General features: G+C 37.6%; 2 protein-coding genes across 2 annotated transcripts in view; one reads left to right on the forward strand and one right to left on the reverse strand.

The window, feature by feature from the left end:
- The first annotated feature begins 2969 nt into the window (after window positions 1–2969).
- COA6 (cytochrome c oxidase assembly factor 6) lies at window positions 2970–4835 on the forward strand. The gene is made up of 2 exons (XM_005487596.4): window positions 2970–3277; window positions 4313–4835. The coding sequence occupies exons 1-2, from the start codon at window positions 3134–3136 to the stop codon at window positions 4406–4408; spliced, it is 240 nt and encodes a 79-aa protein (XP_005487653.1). The 5' UTR covers window positions 2970–3133; the 3' UTR covers window positions 4409–4835.
- Window positions 4355–27248, reverse strand: part of TARBP1 (tRNA guanosine 2 -O-methyltransferase TARBP1) — a 33044-nt gene continuing 10150 nt past the window's right edge. Inside the window, exons 11-30 of the mRNA XM_005487595.4 lie at window positions 27034–27130; window positions 26567–26742; window positions 23416–23513; window positions 22613–22774; window positions 20810–21003; window positions 19888–20143; window positions 19614–19802; window positions 16234–16433; window positions 16012–16083; window positions 14717–14837; window positions 13793–13903; window positions 13078–13227; window positions 11835–11921; window positions 11075–11271; window positions 10499–10580; window positions 9006–9177; window positions 8589–8780; window positions 7566–7690; window positions 6954–7090; window positions 4355–5763 (exon numbers count right to left, since the gene is read on the reverse strand). Of these exons, the coding sequence (XP_005487652.3) occupies window positions 5598–5763; window positions 6954–7090; window positions 7566–7690; window positions 8589–8780; window positions 9006–9177; window positions 10499–10580; window positions 11075–11271; window positions 11835–11921; window positions 13078–13227; window positions 13793–13903; window positions 14717–14837; window positions 16012–16083; window positions 16234–16433; window positions 19614–19802; window positions 19888–20143; window positions 20810–21003; window positions 22613–22774; window positions 23416–23513; window positions 26567–26742; window positions 27034–27130 (2984 nt within the window). The 3' untranslated portion in view covers window positions 4355–5597. The remainder of the gene's footprint in view (window positions 5764–6953; window positions 7091–7565; window positions 7691–8588; window positions 8781–9005; window positions 9178–10498; window positions 10581–11074; window positions 11272–11834; window positions 11922–13077; window positions 13228–13792; window positions 13904–14716; window positions 14838–16011; window positions 16084–16233; window positions 16434–19613; window positions 19803–19887; window positions 20144–20809; window positions 21004–22612; window positions 22775–23415; window positions 23514–26566; window positions 26743–27033; window positions 27131–27248) is intronic.

The following is a 27248-nucleotide window of genomic DNA, read 5'->3' on the forward strand; positions in this document are numbered from 1 at the left end:
TCATAGTGTAGCAAAAAGAAAACATTTAAACAGATAGGCAGGGCAGTGAGCAAGGACAAGTGTTATACACCACACAGCATACACCAAAAGTCACATTCACATTACACCAAAAGAGCATCCTTTCCAGTGAAAAATGCGTATTTTATGATTGGCTTTTCACAAATAATAAAATGAATATTATATGTGTTATGTTAGAAAGTTATGCTGTATTAATTTTCTCAAGTTGAGTGTTAAATATAGTTTTAGGTTATAACATAATGTTAAAATAAAAACTATGCTATGTAGGATACTTTTTTTAAGAAAGGACTCACAGCGAGATAGCAGCCACAGGACACATAAATCTTTCAGAGGAAAAGAATTTATTGCTCCCTTATCAGAAAAAACAAACTTCTTCCTGCCTCGCTCAGCTCTGAAGACACAATAAGGATTAAGAGGAAGAAGCTGACACTGACCAGAGAGACTCCTGTATTTGAATGGAATTTATGCATCATGTATGAAGTGTATGAATATACAACAGGCTGTTGTTTTTAAGGGTTAATCCTCTGTTAACATGTGATCTTTTTGGGGCTTATTTTGCCCAGAAAAAGGTACCTAGACGTCCGTAACTCTTTGTTTTCATTGTCCCATATTGTCCTAATCCAAATTGTCCAAATTATTATTACTCTAACTATATTGCTATTTTTATAACCATTTTATTATTATTAAACTTTTAACATTTTAAAAACAAGTGACTGGCATTTCTCACACTTCCAAAGGAATGGTTTGGGCATTTCAACAAACGAAATCCCCTCCAGATCTGGCTGAAGGGGGCCAGAGGGGGCTCTGCTGAAGAAGTGCAAATTTTTTACCCTCTCCTACAACATCTTTCATGTACCACGATGGGTGAACCACCTGCAAGGAGAGCCAGGGATGGGTGAGCCACCTGCAAGGAGAGCCAGGAAAGGATGCCCACCTCCCAGCCAGAATCATTACCAGGTGCTGAGGAGAAAAGCCAGCTCAAGGTGGGTAGACAGCTACAGCCACCTCCTGCACAGGCTGCTGGGCGGCCTCACGCACCAGACAGAGCATCGGCCACAGCAAACTCCCAGGGAAGCTGCCGGACACTCTGGGAGCCGCCGGGAAAAGCAGCCTATAAAGCTGCCCAGGCATTGGGGAGCAGCCAAGGGCTCAGCAGCTGGCAGAGTTGGGCTCTTCCCAGCTGCCCAAATGTCACCTTTCCCGAAACTGCACTATGTTACTATGGGAACGTGTGCCACAGCTTTCAAAGCTGCAAAACTGGTCCACGTTTCCAGGTGGAAGTGATGCATAAAAGGAGACTGCCAATTCTTGGGCATGCAGGAAATGCTGCCGAGTCCCAGATGAGATAATGAAACAGAGTGTGCCTCTGGATGCTCTCTAGCAGCGCTGCAGACCTCGCTCACCACCTGGCTGCCCCCAGGCTTCTCTTGCTCTTTTACCACCATGGCTAGGGTACATTTTTCTTTCACTTTCAGCTTGACAGAGTCCATTCCAAGAAACCTTTCTTCAGCGGTTTGTGCGCGCTGAATGAAATCAATGAACCAGCTCTCAGGAGGAACCCTGCTGCAAGGAAAACTGACAAAAATGCATTATATGTATACGCTATCTTTATCAGCCTTCCACCCAGTCACTACCTTACTGCCATGCTATTTAAAGCACGGCAAATTTCCAGTGCTGTAAGTGCTCTCAGATGCTTTTCCCCCCTAATTAATTAAATTAACAAAGCCTGAAGTAGCTCAGAGCACTTGCCGCTGCTCAGCATTACTGGAACTTGCATTCTAACTCCTATGAGTTGGCTTCATGAATACCACATGGAAACCAGTCCCGGCCCCAAACATTTTACACCGTGATTTTATCCAGCTGTCTTTCTCATGCGTCAAAAAGGAAAGCAGAGACACTTCGTTTCCCGGAGCAGACAATCCTCTAGGGCACTGCATGGGACTCAGGAGAAGTACAGCTGTTCATCGTGTGTGCACAACAAAGGCCGACATTGGACAGAAATTATTTACAGAAAAGCACATCAGGCAACTGATACTGTTTTGCGGAGATAAACAAAACTTCACAACTTTTGTGAAAGTTGTAAAACCGGTATGTTTATTACAGTGCTGGACACGTGGGAATTGTTCTCTTAAAATGACATGCGTACTTCTGGGAACTTTAAGTCTTTTTTTATCTCTCTCTCAAATACATATGCATACAATTTTACAATAGGTTCATACACATTCATTTTTATGAATTCTGCGTGACATTTGTTGCTAGTTCTTCTTTATCAGAAAGAATTCCTAGGTCAGGTTGACGTGCTTTCACAGCAGTCTTTTTGTCTTTCATTATTACTGGTGTCACTCTCTGGGGCTTTCTTCACTCGAGAGTGATGGATCCAGGCATTCTGCTTCTTGATCTTGGTCGCCGTGAAGGTGGTGAGAAGTACCTGGAACGGTCCCTCTTACTGTGGTTTTAAAGTGTTCTCTGTGAGAGACCTAACATACACATAATCTCTAGGCTGTATGTTCTGTACTGGCTCATCTGACTTTCTGCTCTGAGTTCCAGCTACGTGTGTTTCAATTTCTCTGAGCTGTTTGCTTAAAGCCACCATGTAGGTGGCCAGTGTTACTTCTTAAAGTGGGTGGACATTCTCTTTTGTATTCTATATGGTGTTCCATAAGGCAATTCAAAAGAACTCAGCTTTTCTTTAGCTTGAGGTTTAGTTCGAATTCGCAATAGCGCTAGCGGAAGAGCTTGCGGCAGGGTAGATTAACTTCTTGCCCGAGTCTTAGAATCTGCTGCTTAATAAAATTATTTATTTTCTTCAAATGATTCATTTTCTGCGAGCATCTTCAGCGACCGAGAGGCTGCGGCAGCCCTGAGGGGCCGGGAGCGGGCAGAGCCCTGCGAGCGGGGCGTCCGTGCCGGCACCGCGGGGCGGGACCGGCGGCGGGGCGGGACACGCCGGGGAAGGAAGGGCCGGGATCGCTTCCGGAGCGCGACCTTGGCGGGCGGGTGAGTCCCGGGCTGTGCGGGGCCGTGCGGGACTGTCCCGGCGGCGGCGGCGCCTTCCCCCGCCCGCAGCCGCGGCACGGCGGGCAGCGCTCGGACAGCGGCCTCGGTGTGTTCAGGGATGGCGGCGCCGACGAAGGCGGAGAGGAAGGCGTGCTGGGGGGCCCGGGACGAGTTCTGGCAGTGCCTGGACAGCCACGGGGATGACGCCGCCAAGTGCGAGAAGCTGCGCCGGGCCTTCGAGTCGCGCTGCCCGCAGCAGTGGGTGAGCTCCGGGCGGGATGTTCCATGGGGATGGCAGCCCCAGCTGCCCGCAGTGCCCAGCCTGGGCTTGCCGTGCCTCCAGGCGGAGCTTGGTTCGCACCCTTCTGGCTGGCCGGGAAAGGAGGCTCCTGAGCGCAGCCCTGCCTAGCCCCGGAACCAAGAAAAGCAGTGTTGAGGGTATAGTACAAAGAGAAAGGAAAATACTGTCTCAAACTTGCAGATAAACACACAGGGTTATTGTTGTTATTAAAAAACCAACAAGTTTTAGAGGATATTTGAAAGCTTGTAGAAGTATGCAGAAATTTCTGTTTAAAGGCCGGTATAGAAGGGAGCTGGCACACAGGCCATGCAGTGCATGGCATTTTAAGATTGGGATCTTTTACCTTGTGCATAAAAATACCTTTTTTTCCTGCAGTGTAATTTCACAGTAATGCACCTGTCCCAAATGTAATCCATTCATGTTGTATTTTTTAGTTTCCTGAGCTCAAGCTGTAATTCTTTTTTAATAGGCACTCCCCTTTGGTAACAGTGGTGTCTGAACAGTTCCTGTTGCAGGCAGTAGTCTGAAGGCAGCTAAAAAGCCTGAGTACCTTCACATCTGCTGCACTGACACTTTGAACAGTGCATTTCTGGTGTTTGTTATCTCTAGGGATGATGGTCTCATCTGCAGGGCTTTGCACATCAGTGGTTCTAGACACAACTCAGAGGTTTTGCAGGCTGTGATACCATAGAAAAGCTGCTGGACTTAATTTTGCATCACAAATAATTTTTGTTCAGAGCAGTGAAAAGAGAAAAGCATACAAGATCTTCATGAAGTAACAGGTGGTAAACCTAAAAAACCAGAAGTTTGATTTCCAAATGGTAAAGAACCCCCAAAAACTAAACACACCGCTCTTTAGTCTTCAACAAAAGAAACTCCTAACTAGTGCATTAAAATCCTCCTTCAGTTCAGTGATCAAAGACTGAACTGGGTTTACACAAAACCCCTTCCTTTTGCTGGTTTATTATAATGAACATTGTTTCTCTTTTTAAACAGGTTAAACACTTTGACAAAAGAAGAGACTTTTTAAAATATAAAAAGAAGCTTGAAACAGAAGGGTATAGTCCTCCAGAAGCTGCTGGAAAGGCTTAGGAACTCTGCTCTCAAATCAAGTCTGACTAACGATAGGAGGAAGAAGCCAGAGGAAGCAACAGAAGCTGCTTGAGTGCAAGAACTCAATGTAGCAGTCTCCCTGAGATGTAGACTGCTCTTCTTGTTGCCAGGTCTCACATGACTGCTAAAAAAGGGGTCATGGACAGCTTTTTGATGAGTTAAAGTCAAAGAAATATGGTGCAGGGCTGTTCGTAAATTTAAGGCTTTGAATGTATAATTAGTAAAATTATTTCACAGGAATAAATGATTATTTAATACTGCTATGTACATATTCCAAAGAGAAAATGAAATTGTTTTTCTGTAAGTGATCCACCCCTTTTCCTAAATTAAAGTCCATTCCAACTTGCCTTTTTTGTCAAAAACAGTGGGTTATATAATAAAATGTGTAATTGTAATTTACCAAGTATTTCAAAGTGTTTTAAAATACAGTTTAAGTCAGATATTGACTTACACAACAGTGGTCATTAAGAGATGTAAAGCATCCTGTGCATGTGATATGTAATTCACTTTTTGAAGGATGCTCTTTTTTTTTTTAAGCAATAGGAATTTTTACACTGGTGATAGGTTTTCAGTCAGTATCTCTACTAGAATATGTCCAGTGATTTATGACAATTCTCACATTATGGCCTTTTGTAGAATTGGATTACCTTAGTGATGCAGCTTTATTTAAAGGTACAGACTGTTTACAGCAGGATTAATAAATGTGGCTGTAGAAGACATTTAAACAAGGAGTAGGATTGAATGTAATTATGTAAGTGGAGTTACCTTCCAAAAGTCATATAACCTAGTATATCTAGGTGCTGGAATCATTTAATACTATGGTTAAAGGCACAACTTCAATTTCAAGCACAGTCACCACAACTGAAGTTCCTGCAGTAAAAATCCTGTGTTTTGAATTTCAGATTGTCCACAGTACTGTGCTGACATTCAGCAGAAAAAAAACACATACACCACTTGCAATATAAATAGCATTTATTTCCAATGCAACAATTTAAGGAGGTAAAGTATTAAGGCATTTAAAAGTCACTCTGAACACTGGAGAGAACAGAACATGCAAAGTTGAGAATCCTCTTTCACCCTGAGTTTGTATCTCATCTATCCAGAACTTCACGTGGTAGCACCGTAGGAAGCCATCCAGCTGTACAGTAAGGCACCAGACTCTGGGCAGTCATTGCTGCTGTTTTTGCTTGATCACTTGTTGTCTTGTGTACTCCCAGATCAGCAGAGCCCCGCTCACATGGACATTGAGGGACCGGATGATGCCCTGCTGAGGAATTTCCACACAGACATCCAGGTGGTGAATCAGGTTGGCTGGGATTCCTTCATGTTCGTTTCTAGGAAAGAAGAAACAGTAACTCGCATCTGAGAGAGGGCATGTGTGTTCCAGAAAGCAAAAAATACAAATGTCAAAACAGCATCCAAACGCCTCTTGGCAAATGCCACATCTGCCTACGGAGTAAGGCACAATTTCTTGTCACTTCTGATGACAAGAAATTGTTTAAAAACAGTAATACATTACAAAGAAAACGTGGAGGGAGCTGACTTAACTTTTGATGTTAAAAACTTGGTGGAAGACTCAGTTTTCAGTTCACTGGCCAAGCAATAGCTGAGCACCCAGAATAAAGACTCTGCTTTTGTTTTTAAACCATCTATAGTGAAATCACCATGGTATGAAGCTGCTGGCACAGCAGGAAAATTTAACTGCCCGCTTTACATTCCAGTCTTGGCACAAAGGAATGTCCAAACTGAACACACCAGAGAATACTGAAGTTGACTGGTAATTAAAACTATTATTTTTAATTAGAATAGAACAAAGTGATTATGAGCACTCCATTCTGAAGACAAGCTACATGAAAAAAGTTGGAAAAAAAATCTTTGTCCTAAGAGGATAGCCAGGCCCTTCTTCCTGGTATCACTCAGTAGCCCTGCAATATCAGGAGCTTTCTCACTGCTATGTGCTTTACTGCAGATTTCTTTAAGTAGCATCTCCCCGTTGGTATCACATCTGAGGCTTGTCTGCTTATAGAAACTGATAACTGCTTTTCTCTGAAGTTGTCCCAAGCTCTGCTTGTACTGCAGAAACTTGCTACTTCACATTGTGCCTCTCATCCTGATGTTTTAAATCACCTCCCAGCCATGCCCACTCAGTCTGCTCCAGCCCTCCTCACCGAGCTCAGCAGGGCAAACCCAGCCTCCTCCTCGCTGAGCTCACAGCCCACACACACAGGGCCCCAAACAAAACTGAACAGAAGGTGTCTTCAGCACTCCCAGAAAAATACAACCCATGTTGTTGCTACCTCCACTCCTTATTAAAAGGTGTTCCATTGGTTGTTAAATATGAGAAGGGTCATTCAGTAGATAGCAATACTTTAGCACACAAAGCCAAGGACTGCTCTTTCCATGATCATTTCCCATTCCAGAATCACCTTCACCAGTGTCACTTGGTTTTCATGTGATCAAACTCTTGACTAGAGAAAGGGATGGACTGCAAGAGGTAGGTTTACAAAACAGTGTGTGCTCTTACCCCAGCAATAATAGTGATTTCTCTGGGAAGCAATATTCTGTGAGATCAAAACTTTTAGCTGTTTGCTCCACACCAATAATAGTGTAGCCTTCTGTTTTTTTCTCCTGTAAATAATCAACTAGCTGAGATGGTTTCACCTGTGCATTAAAAGTAGAGAGAAATACAAAAATATATAAATATCACCTTTTGTAAACTTCTGAAATTATTGTAAAAAAAACACAACAATTTACTTGGACACTTTTTAAGATAAATGACTTTCATTCCCAAAGACTCCATCCATATAAATAGCTTAGCATTTTAAAAGCTCTTCAGCAGTAGCACAAAAAGTTAATGGCACAAAATACCCTCACCAATACCATGAACAAAGACGTAACAATTACAACTCACATAATCAGCGCATCACAGCAATAACAAATTGCAAGTATTTTCTAAATTCTTTTTTATAAGGTTGACCCAAAACATACAAGATTAAGTGTCAGAGGTAACAGCAGGAGCTTCCATTAAACAAAAAGATATTTTTTTCAAGGTAAAAATGTAAGGCTCTGAACTTATGCATCTGACAAACCAAAGATTCTGAGCACATTTTTTAGCTATTAAAACGTTTCCATTCACCTCGACAAGGGGGAGCCACTGCTCTGCAGAAACACTCAGATGCTGAAACTGCTTATCCTGTATGTAATGAAGACTGCCAACAACTAGTGCAGATGCCCCAAATATTTCACTTGTACGACATAAACCTACAAAAACAAGAAATAAAGCTATTTTTGTGTAGAAACTAAACACCAAGCCAGAACACCAAGTGAAAATGACAAAGAATGCAGAAGAGAAATGGCTACTTTAGTTATCTATTTTTAATTAATTTCAGGTCTTCCAAGCCACACCTTGTTCCATATAAATTACAGGAAAAAAGTGTTTTGCAATTTAGCAGAAAGATAAAAATTAGAAAAGCACTGTGTCTTGAAAACATGCTTTTACAATACTAATTATACAAAGTAAGGAGTTAGGTGTCCAAGCCTTAGCAAGGCTGGATGGTTTGACACATCCACACCTGTTAAATGACAGAGGATGACACATCACAGCATTGGAGTGCAGACAGCAATAACAGCCTGTGGGCTTTTCATTACCCACTGCAGTTACTGAAACTGCTAACATCAAACACAAATGGCAATAAAGTATTTGCAGGATTTATTATGTCATAGCCGACACATCGTGAAGGCAGTTTTAATGGGGAAATGGGGCCCTGCTGTCCAACAGACATAAGAATCTTGTAGGTTTACAAGATTTGGTTTAATTGTTACAGAAAAAAAATGCAAAAGCAAAGAATTCCCTTTAATTGCACACACAGTTGAAAAACTCAACTGTAGCAAATACAGAATTAGCAAGAAACAGCATGATTTACAGCAAAATTCTACTTAGTTAATGCATGCTATGTCTAAGTTCTTTTCTTTTTCCTTAAAATGTAACTGTAGAAGACCCCTTTCTTTAGCAACCAGTTTCTTTCAGGATAATGATCTATTCTTCTGAGCAGTACTTAAATAATTTTCTAATTATCAAAAAAAAATGAAATTAACTTTTATTCTCTAAGTGTGCTCCAAGGTCTAAAATAAAAGTTTGACTACGTGCAATCAACCTTACCTCCTAAATTGGTAGGTTTATCAATAAGTGAAGCCACCACAATCAATCTGCTGTTTGATTTGCCAAGTTTAGCAGCACGATCCTGAAATGCCATTTCCAAGTCTAAACTAGGAGTACTGTTCTTCCAGGGTATAATCTTCTTCTGAACATCAGTCCACTCTGTCTGGCTGTCTGCTTCAGCCAGATGTGAACCTGTAACAATAAATTGTACATTCATATGGATATGCAAGTGGGAGTGAAACTAGTGCTTCAATAAAGAAGATAATCCAAATGGTGATACTGGAGATAACATTCGTGATCTACTATTACTTTATGGGACATGTTCTGCTCACATAGATGCAAGTTTACTTCAGCTGAAAACCAGAGGTCAGGCTGAATACCAATAATTACAATTTATACAGATTAGCTCTATTTTACCCATGTCTTGCTGAGTCCAGTCACTTGGTTTCAGCTCACGAAGCTCCGTTCGGGAATGGCACCACTGAAACGCTGCTGGCCAAGGAATGTCAGTGAATCTGTCAAATCTAGAGAGGGAGATCCATTCATCCTCAGCCAGCTCTGAAAGGCGGGGAAGGATGTAAAATATTGTCTGCAATGGAACACAGTGTTATCAGCAGAGTGTCACTAAAGCAAGCAAAAATAGATAATTAATGGAACATGTCGACTATCTAACCTCCTATGCTTTTAATACTTTTTTTTCTTGGTATTTCATACAGCTTACCAGTATATCTCTCAATATTCATAACTTTACTTATAGTGCTAGCCAAAACTTCCATAAATCTAGACTTATTGTCTCATTAAACTTTTCCTGAGGATCTGCACTGATTAATGTACTGAAATTCTAGAATACTAAAGAATTAACACTATGCTTCTCAGCACAAGGGTCTAGAGGAAATCTTGTATGTGTAATACTGAAGAGTTGTCAAATACTCTTAGAACTTTCTAGTAAAGGATTTATTTAATGTCAAAAGAAAAATAGTTGAAAGCTTTAAGATCTAGTGGTAAAATCCACCTCAGCAAAACCAATACATCTAACTAACCACGATTTATTGAGGAGGAAAAAACACATATCCCAAGGGAAAGACTGAGCAAGTCAAAGACTTTAAAATCCAGAATTTTTGTTTATCCCAATGTGCCCTTCAAGACAAAGGTGAAAATGCACCCTGAATACATTTAAATGCTTCATAAGTATTAGTCTCCCTTTGTTGGGTTTTTTCCTCCTTTTAAGGACTTCTACTTTCCACTGTTTAGCATATTTGTGTTCACAAAAATATTTCACAGAACAGTTAAAAGAAGAAAAAATTTCTTTTGTCAAAGATGGCACTGTTTCTGCAAAAACATAAAAGATATTCATATCCATGAATATCTTGTATTTTGACCTTAGTTCTTCTATGTCTATTTATCTGCACCCTTATTTTTGCCTTCCTTCCATTTTCAATGATGAAAATGTTTATTCAGCTGTTAGTTATCTGAGCTATATCAAAAAAGGTGGCTGAAAAAGGTGCTCTGGAAGTGATGTATCTCTATCCCATTCACATCAAACAATCCAGCTAAGCAACCTCAAGTAACTTCTGGGAACAGATGCCTTAAAAATCCTAATAAACTACCTCAACTAAGTAGATGCTGTTCAGTTACTAGAATGAACCTTTCCAGTCACAAATATAAAACCTGATTAATTCCCACAGATAGGCACATTCATCACACATACCTCTTCTTAGCTGACCTGGGTTTTTAACACAGTATCAGGTAGAAAAATTAGGATGCAATCTCAGTTTAAAGCCTGTCACAATCTGGGTGAAGTAATTTTTTGGGGGTTTAAATGAATAATAGTTGATAATTTCATCCCACATTAGAAAATACCAAAAAAGATAAAATACAATTGCAAAACTAGACAAATAGTGTGGTCTTGCCTCTAGACTATAATCCTCAACTGGATGAAACGTTGCAAAGAAGAAGTGATCTTGGATTCGCTGCCAGTTCCTTCTGGCATTCCTGCAAGTGCAGAAAGTAATGTAAGATATATTTAAAAAGCAAAGGAAATTAAATTGAAAAATTCAATTGTAAGATTGGCACAAGGCAACCTAATTTATTTATATTCCTGTATCTTGTACAGGAAAGAAAATACTTCAACAATTAAGTAAGGGCCCATTTTTAAAAAATTACAGCATTCAGAAAATAAGCTCTACTCATGTTTCAAGAAAGGCCCAAAAGAAAGACACGTCTCCAAATTCTATTACCAAAAGGAATGAGTTTGGCAAGAAGTATCCCATGGAAATTGGATGGTTCAGTGTCAGATTTTAGCTGTTAAAAAAAACCAACTAAGTCAAGACTCTTCCCTTTGCTGCTTTTTTCTGTATTGTGTCTCCCCATACCAACTTCTTTTTAAATAGTAATAAAAACCCCCATAAAAATTACCAAGTGCCATTTTAGAAAATGTAACTTGCTGCAAATGGCTCAGAAGAACAATGTGAAGCTGCATTACTAACCCTGTGCCATGCATGTTTTCCACTTGTTGAAGGCTAGATTCAATAACTGGTGTCAGAGCTTCAAATTCTTCCACATGCAGCATTCTGCACATAGCCCAGATTTTTTTAAGGGCAATTAATGCATAAAGTCGAACGCTGAAATTATGGCTGAAGCACCACTGCAGAACAACTATAAGGGCTTTCTTCAAAGCTGGCTTCTAAAGAAACAAAGACAAAGAAGCTTCTTTCATGTTAAGTCTTAATGTACAATTCAGAAGTTATGAGTGGCCCAAGAAAAAGCTCCTCAAAAGATATCCTTTTGGAAATCACAAAGCTTTAAAATTAATATAATTTCCTTCATTCCATCTCATCAGGACAAAACCTACAGCCTCACTTGTTCTTTGAAAAGGTATTCATTTGCTCTAAAAATCATTATTCTGCCTACAAGGAAACGTCAACTTATTTCTGATTAAAAGAGTAGCAAGAACAACAAACCCAGGTGCATCCACATGTTTATGTAAAACTGAGGTTGCTATTCTAGAAAATCTCACAGGTAATCAGGCTCTATGTAACCAGAACACCTGCTAAGCTAGCTAATTTTCCAAAGTCCAATATTTTATAGAGGTGACAGGAAGAGTTGGTGTTTTGCATCACAAAGGATACCTTAGTAGGAAGTAGGTATTAAAGAGATACTTAAACATTTTGGCAGTCTATTTTCAATTCAGAACTCTGTATAAGCACTGGAGGTGAATAAAGAATGAACACTCTTAGAGAAAAGTACCTTCTCTGAGGTATTCTGAAGAATGATGTCAAAGTGGGCCAACACTGATAAAAATGTGCAGATGCTTTTTTTAAGCTTTTCTTCATCCTAAAGTAAAAAAGTAGTAGTAAAAGTATGTAGTAAGTAAAAAGGAATGGAACAAGAGATATACTTTTATACTTTTATGCATTTTCACACTATGTTCGGCACATGCAATAATATTGACACTATTAAAAATCTACTTGTTTCCACAGCCAAATTTCTGCTAATACAAGGTCAATATTATTAGGATTTAGTTCTTCCTAACATGTTATTTGCATTTTCCTAACACATCAGACAGAATGAAGTACATAGTGGTACAAGTGAGCTAAAATTCAACCCAAGTTCACTGTATTCCCCAGGAATGCAAAAGGTCAGCACCATTCTACAGCCTCTTGCCTGAGGCTCCCACTACCCAGAGCTCAATCTGCAGCTCACACTGCAGTTGCACACTGAGCCACCTGCACTAAATGCATTCCTCAACACCAGGAGAGCCTCTGAAAATGCAATCTGTATTCCCTTCTCATAAATCTACGTGTTTTCTGCTTGCTCTGATGGTTTGAATGGGCTCACTGTGATAGTACATTTGTTATTATCAGCATGAAATCACTTTGATCCAACAAATTATCATCTGCTAAAAGGACAGCAATTCCAACAGCCCAAGCTTTTGGAAGGAATTCTGAAACACTCAGCTCTCCTCAGCCAACCCTTTCACAACTTTTGGGTATCATCACTCAAACCCTGCTCCAGTTCTAAAATCTCATTACAGAACTCCACCGTGAGAGAAGTCCATATTAAAAGCTGCAAATTGAATATGTATTATACAAGTCATGTTCTCACTGCCAAAGAGGATGGGACAAAAATTATAAAATAGACAAAGGTGGGCTGTGGAAACCACAAGTAATTTAGACCCCCAGACCCAGGATCTAGGGTGTCCATGTGGTCCTGATGGCTCTTATACTGGACTAGTCTTGACTCACTATGCCAGCTCCACTCTGCCCAGAATAAAATATCATTAAAGGAAATCTCTCAACAGGAAGAAATGATTTTTCTTTGGCCGTTTTTAGGTGTCTCAGATTATTGCTCAGACTCAGAAGCTAAACTGCTCAGCAGCCCTCTGTTTTTAAAGGAAGGCTGGAACACACAAAAAATAAGGAATGGGGTGACAAACTGTACCCTCCTTGTTCAAATTACTCTTCAAATGAATGCCAAAGGTCTTACTTACATAGCAAAAGCAATCCCAGAATTTATCAAGGAATTGGGGATATTTATGTAGAGTCAAGATAACAATCCATTCTATGAAGTATTTCACAGATGCCTGATTATTACTGAATCCAGCCTGAAAAACTCTGTCAAGAGTTCCACTCAAAAAATTCTGAGAAAACAAAATCAGGCAATCCTTTAGTATATTACTAGAGTTATTTCCATGAAGAAAAAAAATTAAATAAAAGAACATTCCCACCTTTATCATAGTATTAGATATATTTTTCAAGATGCAAATGAAAGCATTTTAAAACCATCTAATTTCTTTATTATACTTCTCAAATATTTTCTTATGAAGCAGCATTTGATGAAAGTAACACTTGTCAATTTCTTGACTGTTCATAAACTAGCAACTTTTTTACTAAATGAAAAGCTTTTAATCAGATAGTCAGCACAAACTTTTAGTTAGCTTTAACAGGAACAATCTAGCCTCCTAAAATTCACAAATCTAAGAATCAGTTTGCAGTGTCCTCTACAAATGCATGATAAATCCGTGACTTTAGACAAAGAATTAAGCGACATAAAACTTCCACAACACAGAACTTCCACATCAGCCACAGGTTACATGCCTTTTATACCCTGCTGTAATTTAACATATGCAGCTTGCATGACACCAAATTAGGTCTTGAAATAGGTAGGTATTTATTTATTTAAAAATTAATTGTCAAGAGCAATACCTGGTTAAGCTTTGGAAGAAGAACTAGGAGTGTCTGCCATACTCGGTTTTTAATTCTATGCTGCAAAGAGTTTGCATAATAGCGTGTTCTAGACCTGGACACCAGCTCATCCTGAAAGAAAATTAAAAGGTTTATAGCCTATTCTTCCTTTAAATTTGAATACATGTAAATACACTTTCCTGTACTAAGAAAGCATCATCTACAAAGCTGGGATCAGCACTGAACATAAGCTTAGGAAAATATATTTACTTAATTTATTAAGAATTAAATTCTGAAGTTTATAATTAAACAATAAAGTAAGTAAATATCTACTAAAGCTCACTTTTCCCTGCTTGGTCGATCTCACAGCACAAATATTAATAATTTCTCTGCAGTACTTAATTGCGAGGAATGAGGGACCCACACATTCCTAGTTCATCAGACAAAAGCAGGATTCAACAGTACCAGAAGGTATGGGTCATGTTCTAATAGCAGCTGCAGTAATTTTGACTTTAGACTCCTGCCAATGCATAAGTAGCTCTCATATAAACAAAAACTGGACCCCAACCTTCTCCATCATTTCTATCTATAAAGGTATTCTAAGGAGACAGTAGTTCTCTCAATTTAAGAGGTAGTCTGCAATAGTTAAAGTGAAATGCAGTGCTTCAGAATGCAGCCTAAAGGAAGATTCTTAAAGGAACAATGGTTACAATTTGGATAATGTTCCAGGAAACTAAAATATCCACTAAAAAGAGAGAAATAAATGCAAAAGACAATTTTTACTATTCTGGTTGAATTAACTTCAGTTTCATAACAAAGAAAAGAATATTACTTGGCAAATCTAGAGTCTACACAAACAACAATAAATGCATCCTGTCAACGGTAAATATTTTGCATTTTACTAGTTGTACTAACAGTGCATTTATATACCAAGAGAAATTTTACCTTATCAAGTAGTTTGATGAAAATGTCTTCCATAAACGTCTTATGCAAGATATTTGTTCCATCCAACAAGCACAGAAATTTAACAGCACAAATGCGAACAAAGTGATCATCTCGATTTGTACTGTAAAATATGAATAAAAATAAAAACCAAACTCTACTTGTTTAGACATAAAGATAATTCCTAAATCATAAAAAAGCACCAAACATCATCTGGAAGATACAGCCATCAAATTGTCTACAGTGAGACAACATGAAAATACCCAGAAGTGCAATTTTAAAATCCATTCATCATTGGTGATGAAAAAAATTAGTGAGTTCAAAACTTGACCCCCTGACCCCAAGTCTATCTAGAGTTCTTTAGTAACATCTAAGTGTTTAAAAAACTTTTCCATAGAAAAAGCTGCATCAGAAAGTTTTTAAAATTTTGTGCCTGTAATCTGTAATCTTCTAACAACTAATTTATGCTTACAGTTTGGTGAAATATCTAATCCCAAACAGCAATTCATTCCTATTAGTTAAGTACAGACATCCAGAACAATTCATGGCAAGAATAAAATTAATGACATTATAGGTTGTGACAGCTGCAAGCATCACAAGAAAATATATGATTACCAAAAAGCTCTTGGAGAAAATACAGGAGTAGTGAACTTTTGCAGTGGAGTTTTTTAGAAGGTCAGGTTTTATAGACTACTAACATTTCTGAATACAAGGTGAAATAAATAACTTTTTCCCTGAATTTCTTCCACTGAATAAAAATGGAAGTGAAACTATAAAAAAAAAAAAAAGGTCAACAATCCAGTAGCAAACATCCCCATTTCAAAGGCTGGAGGCAGAGCCTTTGGGCAGTACACAGTAGAAAAGGGCTTGCAACCAATGGTAAAAAGGTGGCTCAAAATCTGGCTGCATTAAAACCTGAGTTTTTTAACTGTCTTTCGTACAATGACAAGGTATGTATTAGCTCAGCATCCTATAAAGTATTACTTTATTGAGGTGACACAATGAGGAACTAGTTATTTCAGCCACAGTCAGATTAACAAGTGAAATATATTTTCCTGAAAATCCATTTTTCTACAGTTTGTATTTGAATTATGAATATAATGTGATGTACAATGCTTTTACCAGTATTTTAAAAGGTTATGAATATATTCCTTGTGGGTCCCTTCCAACCCATGATATCCTGTGATGGTATGATAAGCAGCCAAGTTCAAAATCAGCATCCTTCCTCTCAGAGCATCAGCCAGGACAAAGACACAATTCACACCAAATACTGTAAGATGTATCCTCAAAAGCATTACCTTTCTGCAACAACATTTGCTGCACATTTTTCTCCAAGATTTTCTATGAAGGCATGCACATCCTGAATTGGTCTTCAGAGATGAAAGAAGACAAAGCAACAAAATTAGCAGAGTAACATACAAAATCTGTTTTCAGTTTTTCAATAGTCATCTCAAAGTGTAAAAGAAAAAAAAAAACCACACAAAATTTTAAAATAGAAATCACAAAAATTTTTTGTATACCTTTGATCTTTTCTAAATACAGTTCCAAAGACACAAGCCTCAGTGATAAGTTCACTATAATTTCCAGCATTTAAGAAAGCATTTGTCAAGGCACTTCTCTCATCAACAGTGGGAAATATCCAAGACTGACAACAATGACTAAGGACTACATTGAAGACTCCAGTCTTTGTAGTGGACAGATCTATGAGCTTGAAAATTACCTGAAAATAAGAAATAAAAGATTCAAAATCTAGTTTTCAGAAGTGCCAGATCTATTAGAATAAAATTGCAGTGATATCTACTTTAATAGGTCTCATGGTCTTTTGCATCCTATCAGTAAATGCTGTAAATGCTGTCTTCAATCTGTTTATAATTCCCTGATATAAGAGCAGGTGAATGGGCAACAATTGGCCCAGTATATACTTATAAACCAGAATTGATCTTTGCTTAAACAGATAAAATGCCAGATGCTTTAATCAAATCTGCTGTAAGTGGAGAGCCAGGGCTTACTTCATGAGCACAAACCTAGTGTTTTAATCAATCCTTATACCAATTTACAAAAAAAAATTAAACATAAAGTAAAATTTCTTACATAAGTTGCCATATCACTAGTTCTGTTCATTAAGGAGGATTACATGTATGTCAAAGTTCATATTTAAGTTAAAGTGCAAAAGTGTCTTTGTACCATTTATTTTTTGTTTTTAAGGAGGGCATATTTATGATATTTGAAACTGCTATCTAACACTTCTCCAAAGAGAAAAACAAGAAAAACAAAACAAGAAAAATGGCCCCAAAACATTTCTTTCCCTTCCTTAGGGTAAGTGCAAGAGTAAATCTCACATACAAAGCATCTGGGAGAGAGTGGAGAGATGCAGAATGAACAGGTAAGGCTTTCTAAGAATTCCTTTTAGACATCAGTTAGAGCTGTCCATGAAAATGGTTTTTCAGAAGGTGTAATAGCTCCTAACAGACAAAGCTGCTTTGCTTCCCTGCATTGAAATGATAGTTTTGATAATGTTAAAATTCTTTGTCAGTAATGCCAGTTTTATAGAGAAAGTTGTTCTGAATTGCTAAGCATTAAAGCACCAAGAAGCTCATGAAGAACTTAAAACTGAAATACTGCAATGCAGTCTGGAGAAACACTTACTGGAAAGAAAGCTCTACACTAGAAGCATATAAGGTTTTTTCCAAGATCTCAAACCTATTTTCCAGTGCAAAGGCTTGTAACTTTCCTAGTAATTCCAAAATTAAGCGTTTGTTTCCCCTGTAGGGGAGCAGCAAAGCATTTACTATGCATTTCTCAATCCTGAAATTTTTTCAACTGTTTCACTGTTTCAATATAGTAAAAGTTCAGCACACACAAAAGAAATCTAAGATATTTAAGTTCTGGCATAATTAACATAAGATTAATCACAAAGAAAAAAGAAGAGTGCAGCAGAAGAAATTAATCTAAAGAAGACAGTGCTCTGGGCATCTTCTGTGGAAGACCTTTTCAGTATTACCATAGCAATAATCCCTTTTTTGACTCAAAAATACCCCTTTGCTCCACCCTTTCCAACTATTAAAAAGACAGAGTGCACTGTGGTAGACAAAATTAAAATTGTGCTTCTGTGACAAATCAACATCAGGCAGGTCCATATTGTCCTCTCTTTAGCTACAACTGCACAGCGGGTCAATGGCACAGGGACTGCCGAGGACTGGAATAAGAATATACATAAGTAGGCATTTGCTTGGGAACTTTATCTTCATTTTCTTATGAAGGGGCAGAAGGTGGCTCGACCAGAAGCCCTTTGTTGAGTATAGGAGACCTTCATTAGCTCCTTGATGCCTGCTGCCATGGTATGTCCCACTGCAGACAATGGGATAGCTGTCACACAGACTCAACACTCTCAACATTGGCAAAACACACCTTACATAACGCTTGAAATACTAATGCTGAAGTTAAGGCAGTCATTGTAAGAATTTAAACAGGTTTTAAGATCAAGAAAAATAAAATACTAACTATAGCTCAATAGTTATTGCAACACTGAGCATACAATTAGCTGTTACAGATAATCATTAAAAGTAAAAGCCAACCAACTTCTACAACAGAAAAGATAAATTATCATCTTTACATACATTTCTTATTTTGGCCTGGGTCCACAGGGAGACTGTAAATGTGAAGTGTTTAAAATAAAGAATGGTAACATTCATTTGAATCAAGTTTTTAAAAAAAAAACAAAGAGAAAATAATTGGGGCTACATTTCAAGGTAATTAAGGCTAATACAGATATATCACAGCAGTTTCAAATAGCTAGAAAGTGTCCATTTCTGTATTTTACTAAAAACAATTTTGGCATATCTGGGCTGAAAATAAATTTGAGACATTTGCTGATACTTAGAGTTATGAGTGTGACATCAGGACAGGGCTACTTATGGTGATTTCAAAGGAAAAGTGCAACCCCTCCCAGTGTGATTTTTGTGCTAAGGGCAAAGCAGCACATGTGGCTCTAAATCTAACAGACAAATACACTGGTAGATAAATCACAATGTATTACTAAAGACTTGCACTCACTGTGGACTGTTCTGCAGAAATATTTAATTCATGCTTAGAGGGGAAAAAAAAAAGAAAAAATCCCCAAGAAAGATTATGTAGAAAGAAATAGTTAACAACTTTGCAGTGTATAAAGCCAATAGGACCAACATGCCAGTACTAAATATGGTTTTCTGGACTTTATCAAAAAAAGAACACCACGACACATGCAAGAACTCTTGGAGTTCTGGCAGCTGCATAGATCTTACAAAAGAATAAAGATTTTATTTTTCTTCTTAACTCTGGAAGCAGGTCTCCCATGCAGTATTTAACTGAACTCTAAGGTGACTGTGCGTTTTTTTTTTTCTGCACTTGGATTATCAGAGGAAAAGAAGCCTTTAAAGAAGCAGTAAAAATGCTTTATTCAAGAGCTTGTACAAAATTTTGAACTGTTCTAGCTTTTCATCTAAGACACCATTTTCATAAAGAGTATTAGAAAAAGGCATCATTTTTCCAGAATATTAATAGTTTATGATAGTTCAGGTGTCAAATCCTAAACAAGATAGTCAAGAGGAAGTTTATTTCTATGTAAAAATAAAATAAATGAAAAAACTTAATTTTACTGCATGCAGAAGATACTGAACAGTCCACAAAAATCAAAGATTCAGTACTTTTCATCTTCTGTGCCACAAGATGGAACAATATATTTGTTTATCTTCAATCTTATTCTAAGGTCCTTTATCTTAACACTCTCAAACCTGGGCCTTTTCAGAAATGAAAAATTCACAACAGTAGCTGAAGGGAAAATAAAGCATAAAATACATTTTTACATCCACACAAAATTTATGTTCCCTTCTCAAAAAAGAAAAGAAGAATTCTTGAAACTGACCTCTTTTATTTTGGTATATGCTTGACCTTTTGCACTTGCAGCAACAGCTAGAACCTCAGTATCAAAGATGAACTGAACAAAAGCTTTTAGATTGGCCCAAAATATTAGCTGTGTGTTGCTCAAAGAGGATATAATTTTCCAAGCCAAATCAAATGCTTCTATGCAGAGAGCCTCTGATGAGTCCAGAAGCTGTAAGTAAGGAGATAAAAAATTGTTACATTCAACAAAAAAACCACCCAAAAAACTATTAATACTGTGCAGGTTAATATTTTACCTTGGGAACAAGGACTTTCATGCAGTCAAACACAGGTGAAACTTGGTCTGAAGGAAGAATAGACAGGACTTCCAATGCAGACTGTAGAATTTCTTTTGACCTTTCAGCCATGGACAGTGACATTACTGAAGTTTCTTCACACCCTTGAGCCAGAGTTCCAAATGAATTTAAAACAAAACGGAGGCAAATCCACTGGTCACGAACATAGCGCGCAACAATTTTCCCCCATCCTTGAGATGTCTTCTCTTCACATGAGCTGTGAAAAAAATACTTTTCTTAAACAAATTTTGTGTTATGTTTATCCTGCACATTCCTACTCCACCAGGAAGTGCTCTAACTGTACAAACTCACTGCACTACACCAAGGTGCTAAGATTCATACAGTTCACGTGGACAAGTACATGGAAAAGAAATCTAAAAGTTAAGTGGTTTTTAAAAGAGAAAAATCAATTATGGGCTTAGTCTTACCCTGTGAGAGTATTCAGTGGAAACATCACTATGTGCTGGCTGTGGTTTTTTGTTACCCAAGTATCTAGGTTTTGGCTCTCTGGCTTCCTCTGGGTTTCCCTTCCCAACAGTAAATAACTGACATTTAAACTTGCTTGTGTACATGTCATGGCTTTCTGCAGTGCACATATATTTAATCTGGCCTAAGGGTAAGCAGTGTTCATAGCTAGCCCTGGCTTCACAGAACTAGAGGACTTAACAAAAGAACCTTTGGTCTGATCAATTATGGCTGCTTTAATGTTCCAAAACCTGGATGCTAAGACAGAAGAGCAACTCAGTGAACATTTTGTGCACAGAATTCTTCCTTTTTAACTTGGCAAGAAGTTGTCAAAGAACAGGAAAAGCCAACACTTTAACCACTGCTTCACATTAATCAAGTTTGTTCTAGAGAATTACTGAAGCTTTAACAGACATACCTGTTTTTTTCTTCAATATAAGATGGCTTCTTTAATACTTCATTGAATCGAGAAAAGGAAATTAATTTCTTCAGAGCATCCACAGAGGGCAGAGATTCCAGGTGCACTTCCAGCTCCCCATCCATTATCTCACATACAGCTGCCAGTGAAGCCATGCCAGCCACTTTTCTAATTTGGTCCTTAAGCTTTAGCTCCTAAGTAAAACCAAACCATACGTGAAAAAACACACACCAACTTCTCATACAATACAAATAACGTACTAATACTGCTAATAATCCTCCTCTTGGCATCACCACAGACATCATAAAGTAGCAACTCTGCATCCTTCTACTTCTGTATTTTCTTCCCCTGAGCCTAAGGCAGCCTGGCTTGGGCTGGGTCAGCACAAATACTCACAAGTTACAAGCACTGACAGAGGCATAAATATTCCAAATTACAGCCACTTGGGCATGAAGTGCAGGCAGTGTGGCTGTGATGGAACTCTCCTGTCTTGCCAGGTAACAGCTCATACACATTGCTGGAGAGCAATTAGAAAAAAGATGTGGGTCCAGTTAATCAGAAACCCAACACAACAGCTGAAATTTGGAATACAACACACTACTGCTCCAAGCACCCAAAAGATCACAACCATGCCATAGTTGTTTTGTGTGATAAACACATATATTCAAAGGAGGCTTGAAATTAAAAGTCTCATTTAAAAAAATGCCCAGAAGTATATAATGCCTGTACAGTAAGAAAACTTTGATGTTATTTAAATATCTCCAAGTTGCATTTGGCTGTCTAGAGCACAGGAAAAACTTTTTTCATCTGTTATTACTCAGCATTTTCTTCTTCAGAAACTGAAGCAGCTGAAGAAACCATAACAAAAATATAATTCCCCTAAATTCAAAATAAGTTCGTAAAGGCCCCCAGTGAACACTGAGTTTGAACCAAAAAATGTTTACTTTGAAACTACTGGAAAAAGTATATAATTCACATAAATTAAGGAAAAAAATAAAATTAATTAAGTATTGTTCTTTGTTCCCTTAAAACACAAACCTAGCTAATTAATTACTTATAATCTTTTAAGGTGTTATTACCTGTTCTTGAACAAAACAGTAATACCAAATAATAAGACCAAAGCTTCTATTGCCCAACAAATCTTAATTTAAATCTCCTTTCTGTCATGGAAGTCATTAATGTTTCTTTATCCTTTGAAAATTTATTTATTTCAGCTATAGTAGCCTAACACACAGAACTATAGGACAATCAACATAACTATATGAAAATGCCAAAGCAATGCTCGGTTCTGGAGTTTCTTTTTCTCTGTATGTTCCAGGTTTGAAGTCAACAAGCACAAAAGATATTTTCATTTAACAGTTATTTGATCAGTAAGATTAGTTCACATTTGAGGAAAAAAAAATCTTTGAGCACATAGTTCATGATTACAGTAAGAATTTTACTTTAGCTATATAGACTTCTAAATTATTTAATAAAAAAACCCAAAGTACTGAAAATCTTAGCTACAAATATTATACATTCATATTACACTGCCAAATAAAGACGTGTGTTAAGGAATATTTATGCACATACACAGCCACACAAACTACTATTTAACTTCACATTAGATATAATATTATGCATTATAAACATCACAATAGAAATAAGTAATTGCATGTTAACTTATGCCAATAGTATGCCTATATAATTATTACTACAGAATCTAAATTCTGCATATTAGCAGAATTATTAGCATATGTTTTAATTACTACTTCTTGGCCCGTTTTATATTAATATTTGTTGTTGTAAGTACTGTTAAATTACCTTTTCAGAATTTCTCTCCTGAAGATTACGAATAGATGCACTTATCAGGGATGAAAGGAAATTCCTGATAGATGACATTTTCTTCAAGTTGACTTTCAAGCACAAATTCATTAGCTCTGGAATTAAAGCCAAGTACAGATCACAACGATCGAGGTCGCCAACCTAAAAGTGAGGAAACAAATGCAATCCAAATCAGCAAGAGGGGGAAAATGAAACTGAAAATCAGAAAGAAAACTACTGATAACAATGACAGCAGAAGGAAAACTACAACATTGCAATTGATCAATTTTAATTTTGGGGTTTGTTTGGAGGAGGTTATTAACTTCTAAATCTTTAAAACTGACTTTCAGATGCTATTCTCTTGATGCAACTCTAACTTTTGCTTTACTTAAAAAGTCTCAGGCTTCTTTGGCGTAGAAACTTAAAAAACACCGGGCACAGCAATGAGCAAACAGTGTAAGATAGTCAAGTAATATCTACTAAAAGCCTCCAAACACCTAACAACTTACATCCACAGCTAAACTAGTAGATATTAAGCAGTACATGCTACTCAGGATTTCTTACGATATGATTTCCTTAGATTTAAGAAGAAACAAGAAATGCAGACTACAAACACTAAACACTACTTGTAAAGAAACTTCTTTTTTCCTTCTTACTGTGCCCATTCAAAAAAGTTAACATAAGTGTGTCTACGCAAATTGACTTTCTAGGTGTTCAAAGATTTTATATGAACTTTAGGAACACTGGTAAATCAAATTAACAAGCAAAACCACACCAAAGGATGTCTCATAATCATTACTCACAGTGCTTAACTCATTGGTAGTAAGCCGTCGGAGAACAAATTCAAGAATACTCTCCACAGGTGTCACAAGAGATTTCCAGATAAAGAACAGTACTTCATCTGTGTGGAGGGAAAAAAAAGTATATACACAGAAATACAAGTCCCTTAAGAATCTTATTCTATCATGCAGATTTGCTTATGTTACAAAGTTATACAGTAACACTACTCAAATAGCTAAAAACAACTTGAAACACCTCTGTACTCTTTCACAGTGTAAGCCATAAGGCTGAAAGAATCAATCCAGATTACATTATTATATTATTTCCTGAGATTCACAATGTATTAGTGAACCAAACCCACACAAAACCAGAAGACTACAGTCCAACTTTCCAATTTTTAATGCACACTTTTGTTCTAGTCCTAATGATCTGCACAAACAGGTTATAATTGAACTTAGTTTTTAATAAATACCAAAAGCTTTCATATGCAACAATTAACTTTATGTGAGAAAAATATACTTTTCCATTCCTAATATTTATAGACTTGAAAACTGGCTTTGGGGGCTTGCTGGTTGTTGGTCTGGTTTTTTGATGTTTAAGAAAAATTCATATTGAGAAATATTGCAACTTTACAAGATTTTAGCTGAGTAGCTTCCAGGCTTAACATTGGAAATGAAAATACAAAATTATGACACAAAATGTGGTACTGTCCACAAGAAAAGGCTAGGCTAACAAGTATACCACATGTATATAGCATTTCACAAACAAAGACACAAGTTTATACACAAGAGAGGTAGGTCACTCTTGTAAAACATATTTAACCACAAACACACTGGACTCTGTGTTTCAAGGGTAAGGGCTAGCTGAAAGCCACGGAAATAACATCTCAGTATGAAAACAGAATAAAATACTCTGCATGGCCTCCTTGTTTTAAAAATACCAGTCATTAGATTCAGTGTTTAGGAGAATTACCCAGAGGCTACAGCTGCTGTTTCTTTCTGGAGTTGACCCTAAGTAACAATTCATGTAGCAAACCTATTATGAAATGGAAGGCCTTCAAAAAATAAAAATATAAGGGAAATATTTCCAGAAGTTCCAAATCCATATTGTATTTATTTTCAACATCCCCTACTCAAATGGCTTATTGGACTACATTTCTAATTCTTAAATTGTTTAGAACCAACAGACCAGTTATGTCAGATTATCATCATGTTTCATCACGAGTCTCACATCACTAAAACATCATCTGCACTTTATAGACATAAAATCTTCAGTTAAGCATGTTGGACATAAAACCCAATTCATTACCAGGGGCTCTGTGACATTAGCAAAAGATAATAATTACCAAAATCTTACTGTTTAAAATAATGAAATCTAATGACAGTTTAGACAGCAAGAACTGTAGAAGAATGCTAATGATTTCAGTATGCCTTTCAGACATGTCTATCCCTGTTAAAATATTCTTAAATAAAACACTTCCCACTTGTAATTATTTTTATTTTGCAAGGTTAAATTCCTTTATTACTCCCTACCATTTCACTGTTTTGCATTTGACAAACAGGACTTTTCACCTCCCACTTAATCATCACAGAAACATAACTTTGGTATTGCGTAGCATTAATCTTCCCACCCCACACCTCAGTCAATTCACAGCTGCACAAAAAAAATATATTTATTACTTGGGTCTCCTGTGCAGGAGAAAGAAGCACAAAAACACTGTAGAAAATAATTTTAAGAAAAGCAATCCTTGCTTAACATAAAACTACAACGCAACTCAGCAAGCTCCTCAAAAGACTGATGATGGGCTGTCCTGGAGCACCTCTAGGGACCTTCAAAAGGATGGGGACACTGCACTGCTCAGCTTTGCCACACCTTTGGAACTCTGTTAGCAGAGCTCAACATGCCATGCCAGGTGTCAAAATTCCCACAGCAGAAGCAATCCATTGCAGGTACATTAGCAAGCACAAGAAAAAAGGCACAAGGAACTTAATGATTATTGATACTAAAAAATTAGCATGGGCTTGTACACGTTTTGTAGGGTTCTGCTTCAGGCTTGTTCTATCCTCGTGCTGTAGGCTGAATGCACAGTGGTAGCTTACTAGACACTTCTTCCAGTTTAGTTCATTTCAAGGAACCCACTTCACCAGTCAGAGAGACCATGGGCCAACATCAGCTTTAGCACTCTGCATGATTAGTGCTCGGTATGTCACACAAATAGCTAAAATTTAAGGGGACAGGGGGTTCAATGCATACAGCACTTGTTAAAATAAGGGGGGGCATTTATTTTGGGACTGCACTTAGACATGTATATGAAACCCGGACATACAACCTAAAACTATTTATGTTACAAATAAGAGCCTAGTTATGGAACTTCCTCACTCCAAAACAACTCCTCTATTCCACGTTATAAACACCCTGAAAAAATCCCAAATTAATCTAGGAGAGCAGAAACCAAACACCAAGATCCCTCCTATTCCCATTCAGCATCCCAAAATTCAATGAAAATAATACTGCAATTTTTCATTTGCTCTCAGGAAAAACATTCAGGTCTATTCTGGTTACAAACAGACCAAGTTCTCTCAAAAGGAACAGGAAGGCCTCCATAGTTTTTGTTCAAACTCTCCTGAAGGTCTGCAAGTTAAAGTGCTCCATCTGTGGTGGGCAACAGTCCCAGACAGACAGATCACCAGGCTTGTATTTCAGAGGGCACCTCTTAGCCTACCAGTCAACTCAGAAAACAGGATGTGCAGCAGGATCACTTTATGCACTCAGGGAAGACTCTGGCTGAACCTGTGGTATCTGAGCAGGTTAGGCTTGGATTCTGTAGTTACTTCTTTCTGAAGTGTCTAAATGATTCATGGAATCCATTCATTTGCCTATAAATATTTGCAATACAGTCACACTCTTCAAATTTTAACTGATAATCTAATCCTAATGGATAACAACTGCTTTCTCAGAAGACTTCCACACTCTCAATTCCCAGTCCTTAGGACACCTGTAAGACTGGACCCACAGCTCAAGTTTTACAACAGACATGTCAGATTGCCAACTTTTGCATTTACCACTTCTAGGCTAGTATTAGTTTGAGACTATAGCCATGAAACAGTGAAGTAGCTTAGCTGCAGTTAAGACTGTAATGAACAGAAGACACAGTAGACTGAAGATGTCACTAACCATCTTGTGCATTGGAACATTTTAACCAACGGGTCTGCAATAACTTCAAGAGAAGCTGAAGGCTTTTATCTGCTTTCAGTGTTGGTATGTAAGCATTACTGCCAAGTTTCATCAAGACATCCAGAAGAGGGTTCAAGAAAGCCTCTAGTTCAATCCACTCTATGTTGCTTTTTCCACTACACAAAAACAAAAATTAAAAAGAAAGTCTTCTTCTGAGTATCTGCCTTAAGTGCTGAAGTTACTTATGGAAATAAATAGGACAGGTTTCCAAGACACTTAAGTATCTTTAGAATGTTACCCAGTATGTCTGCAGCAACAGTTGGACAAGGCCTAAGGAATGATCAGGCTGATGCAAAGTCTACAGAGAAAAGAGGACAGCATCCCAGCTTCATCAGGCTTCACTGGATCCTTCAAGAGTGAGGGGATTGAAAAAGACAGAAATGTAAAACAAGGTATTTCATACTTACCTGCATTTATTCTTCATCTGCTCCACGTCAGCAGCCAACAGAATCATTGTTGAGACAAGCTTAGCTTCAAACCAGTCAGGCATAAAGCAATTTTCTCCTGATTAAAGATATTTTAAGGTTTCCACAGTAACTAAAAAATACCTTTACATTAACTTCTAAAACTTCTGGGTTTGTAACTTATTAAAATAAATTAATAGTAGAAAAAACAATGCTAA

This window comes from Zonotrichia albicollis, chromosome 3 (genome assembly GCF_047830755.1).
Source record: "Zonotrichia albicollis isolate bZonAlb1 chromosome 3, bZonAlb1.hap1, whole genome shotgun sequence".
NCBI lineage: Eukaryota > Metazoa > Chordata > Aves > Passeriformes > Passerellidae > Zonotrichia > Zonotrichia albicollis.

Excerpts from the sequence above, each read along its gene's own strand:
- COA6 (XM_005487596.4), top strand. The coding sequence starts at position 3,134 with ATGGCGGCGCCGACGAAGGCGGAGAGGAAGGCGTGCTGGGGGGCCCGG. Across the intron at positions 3,278-4,312 it reads CGCGCTGCCCGCAGCAGTGG|GTTAAACACTTTGACAAAAG; the intron begins GTGAGCTCCGGG and ends CTTTTTAAACAG.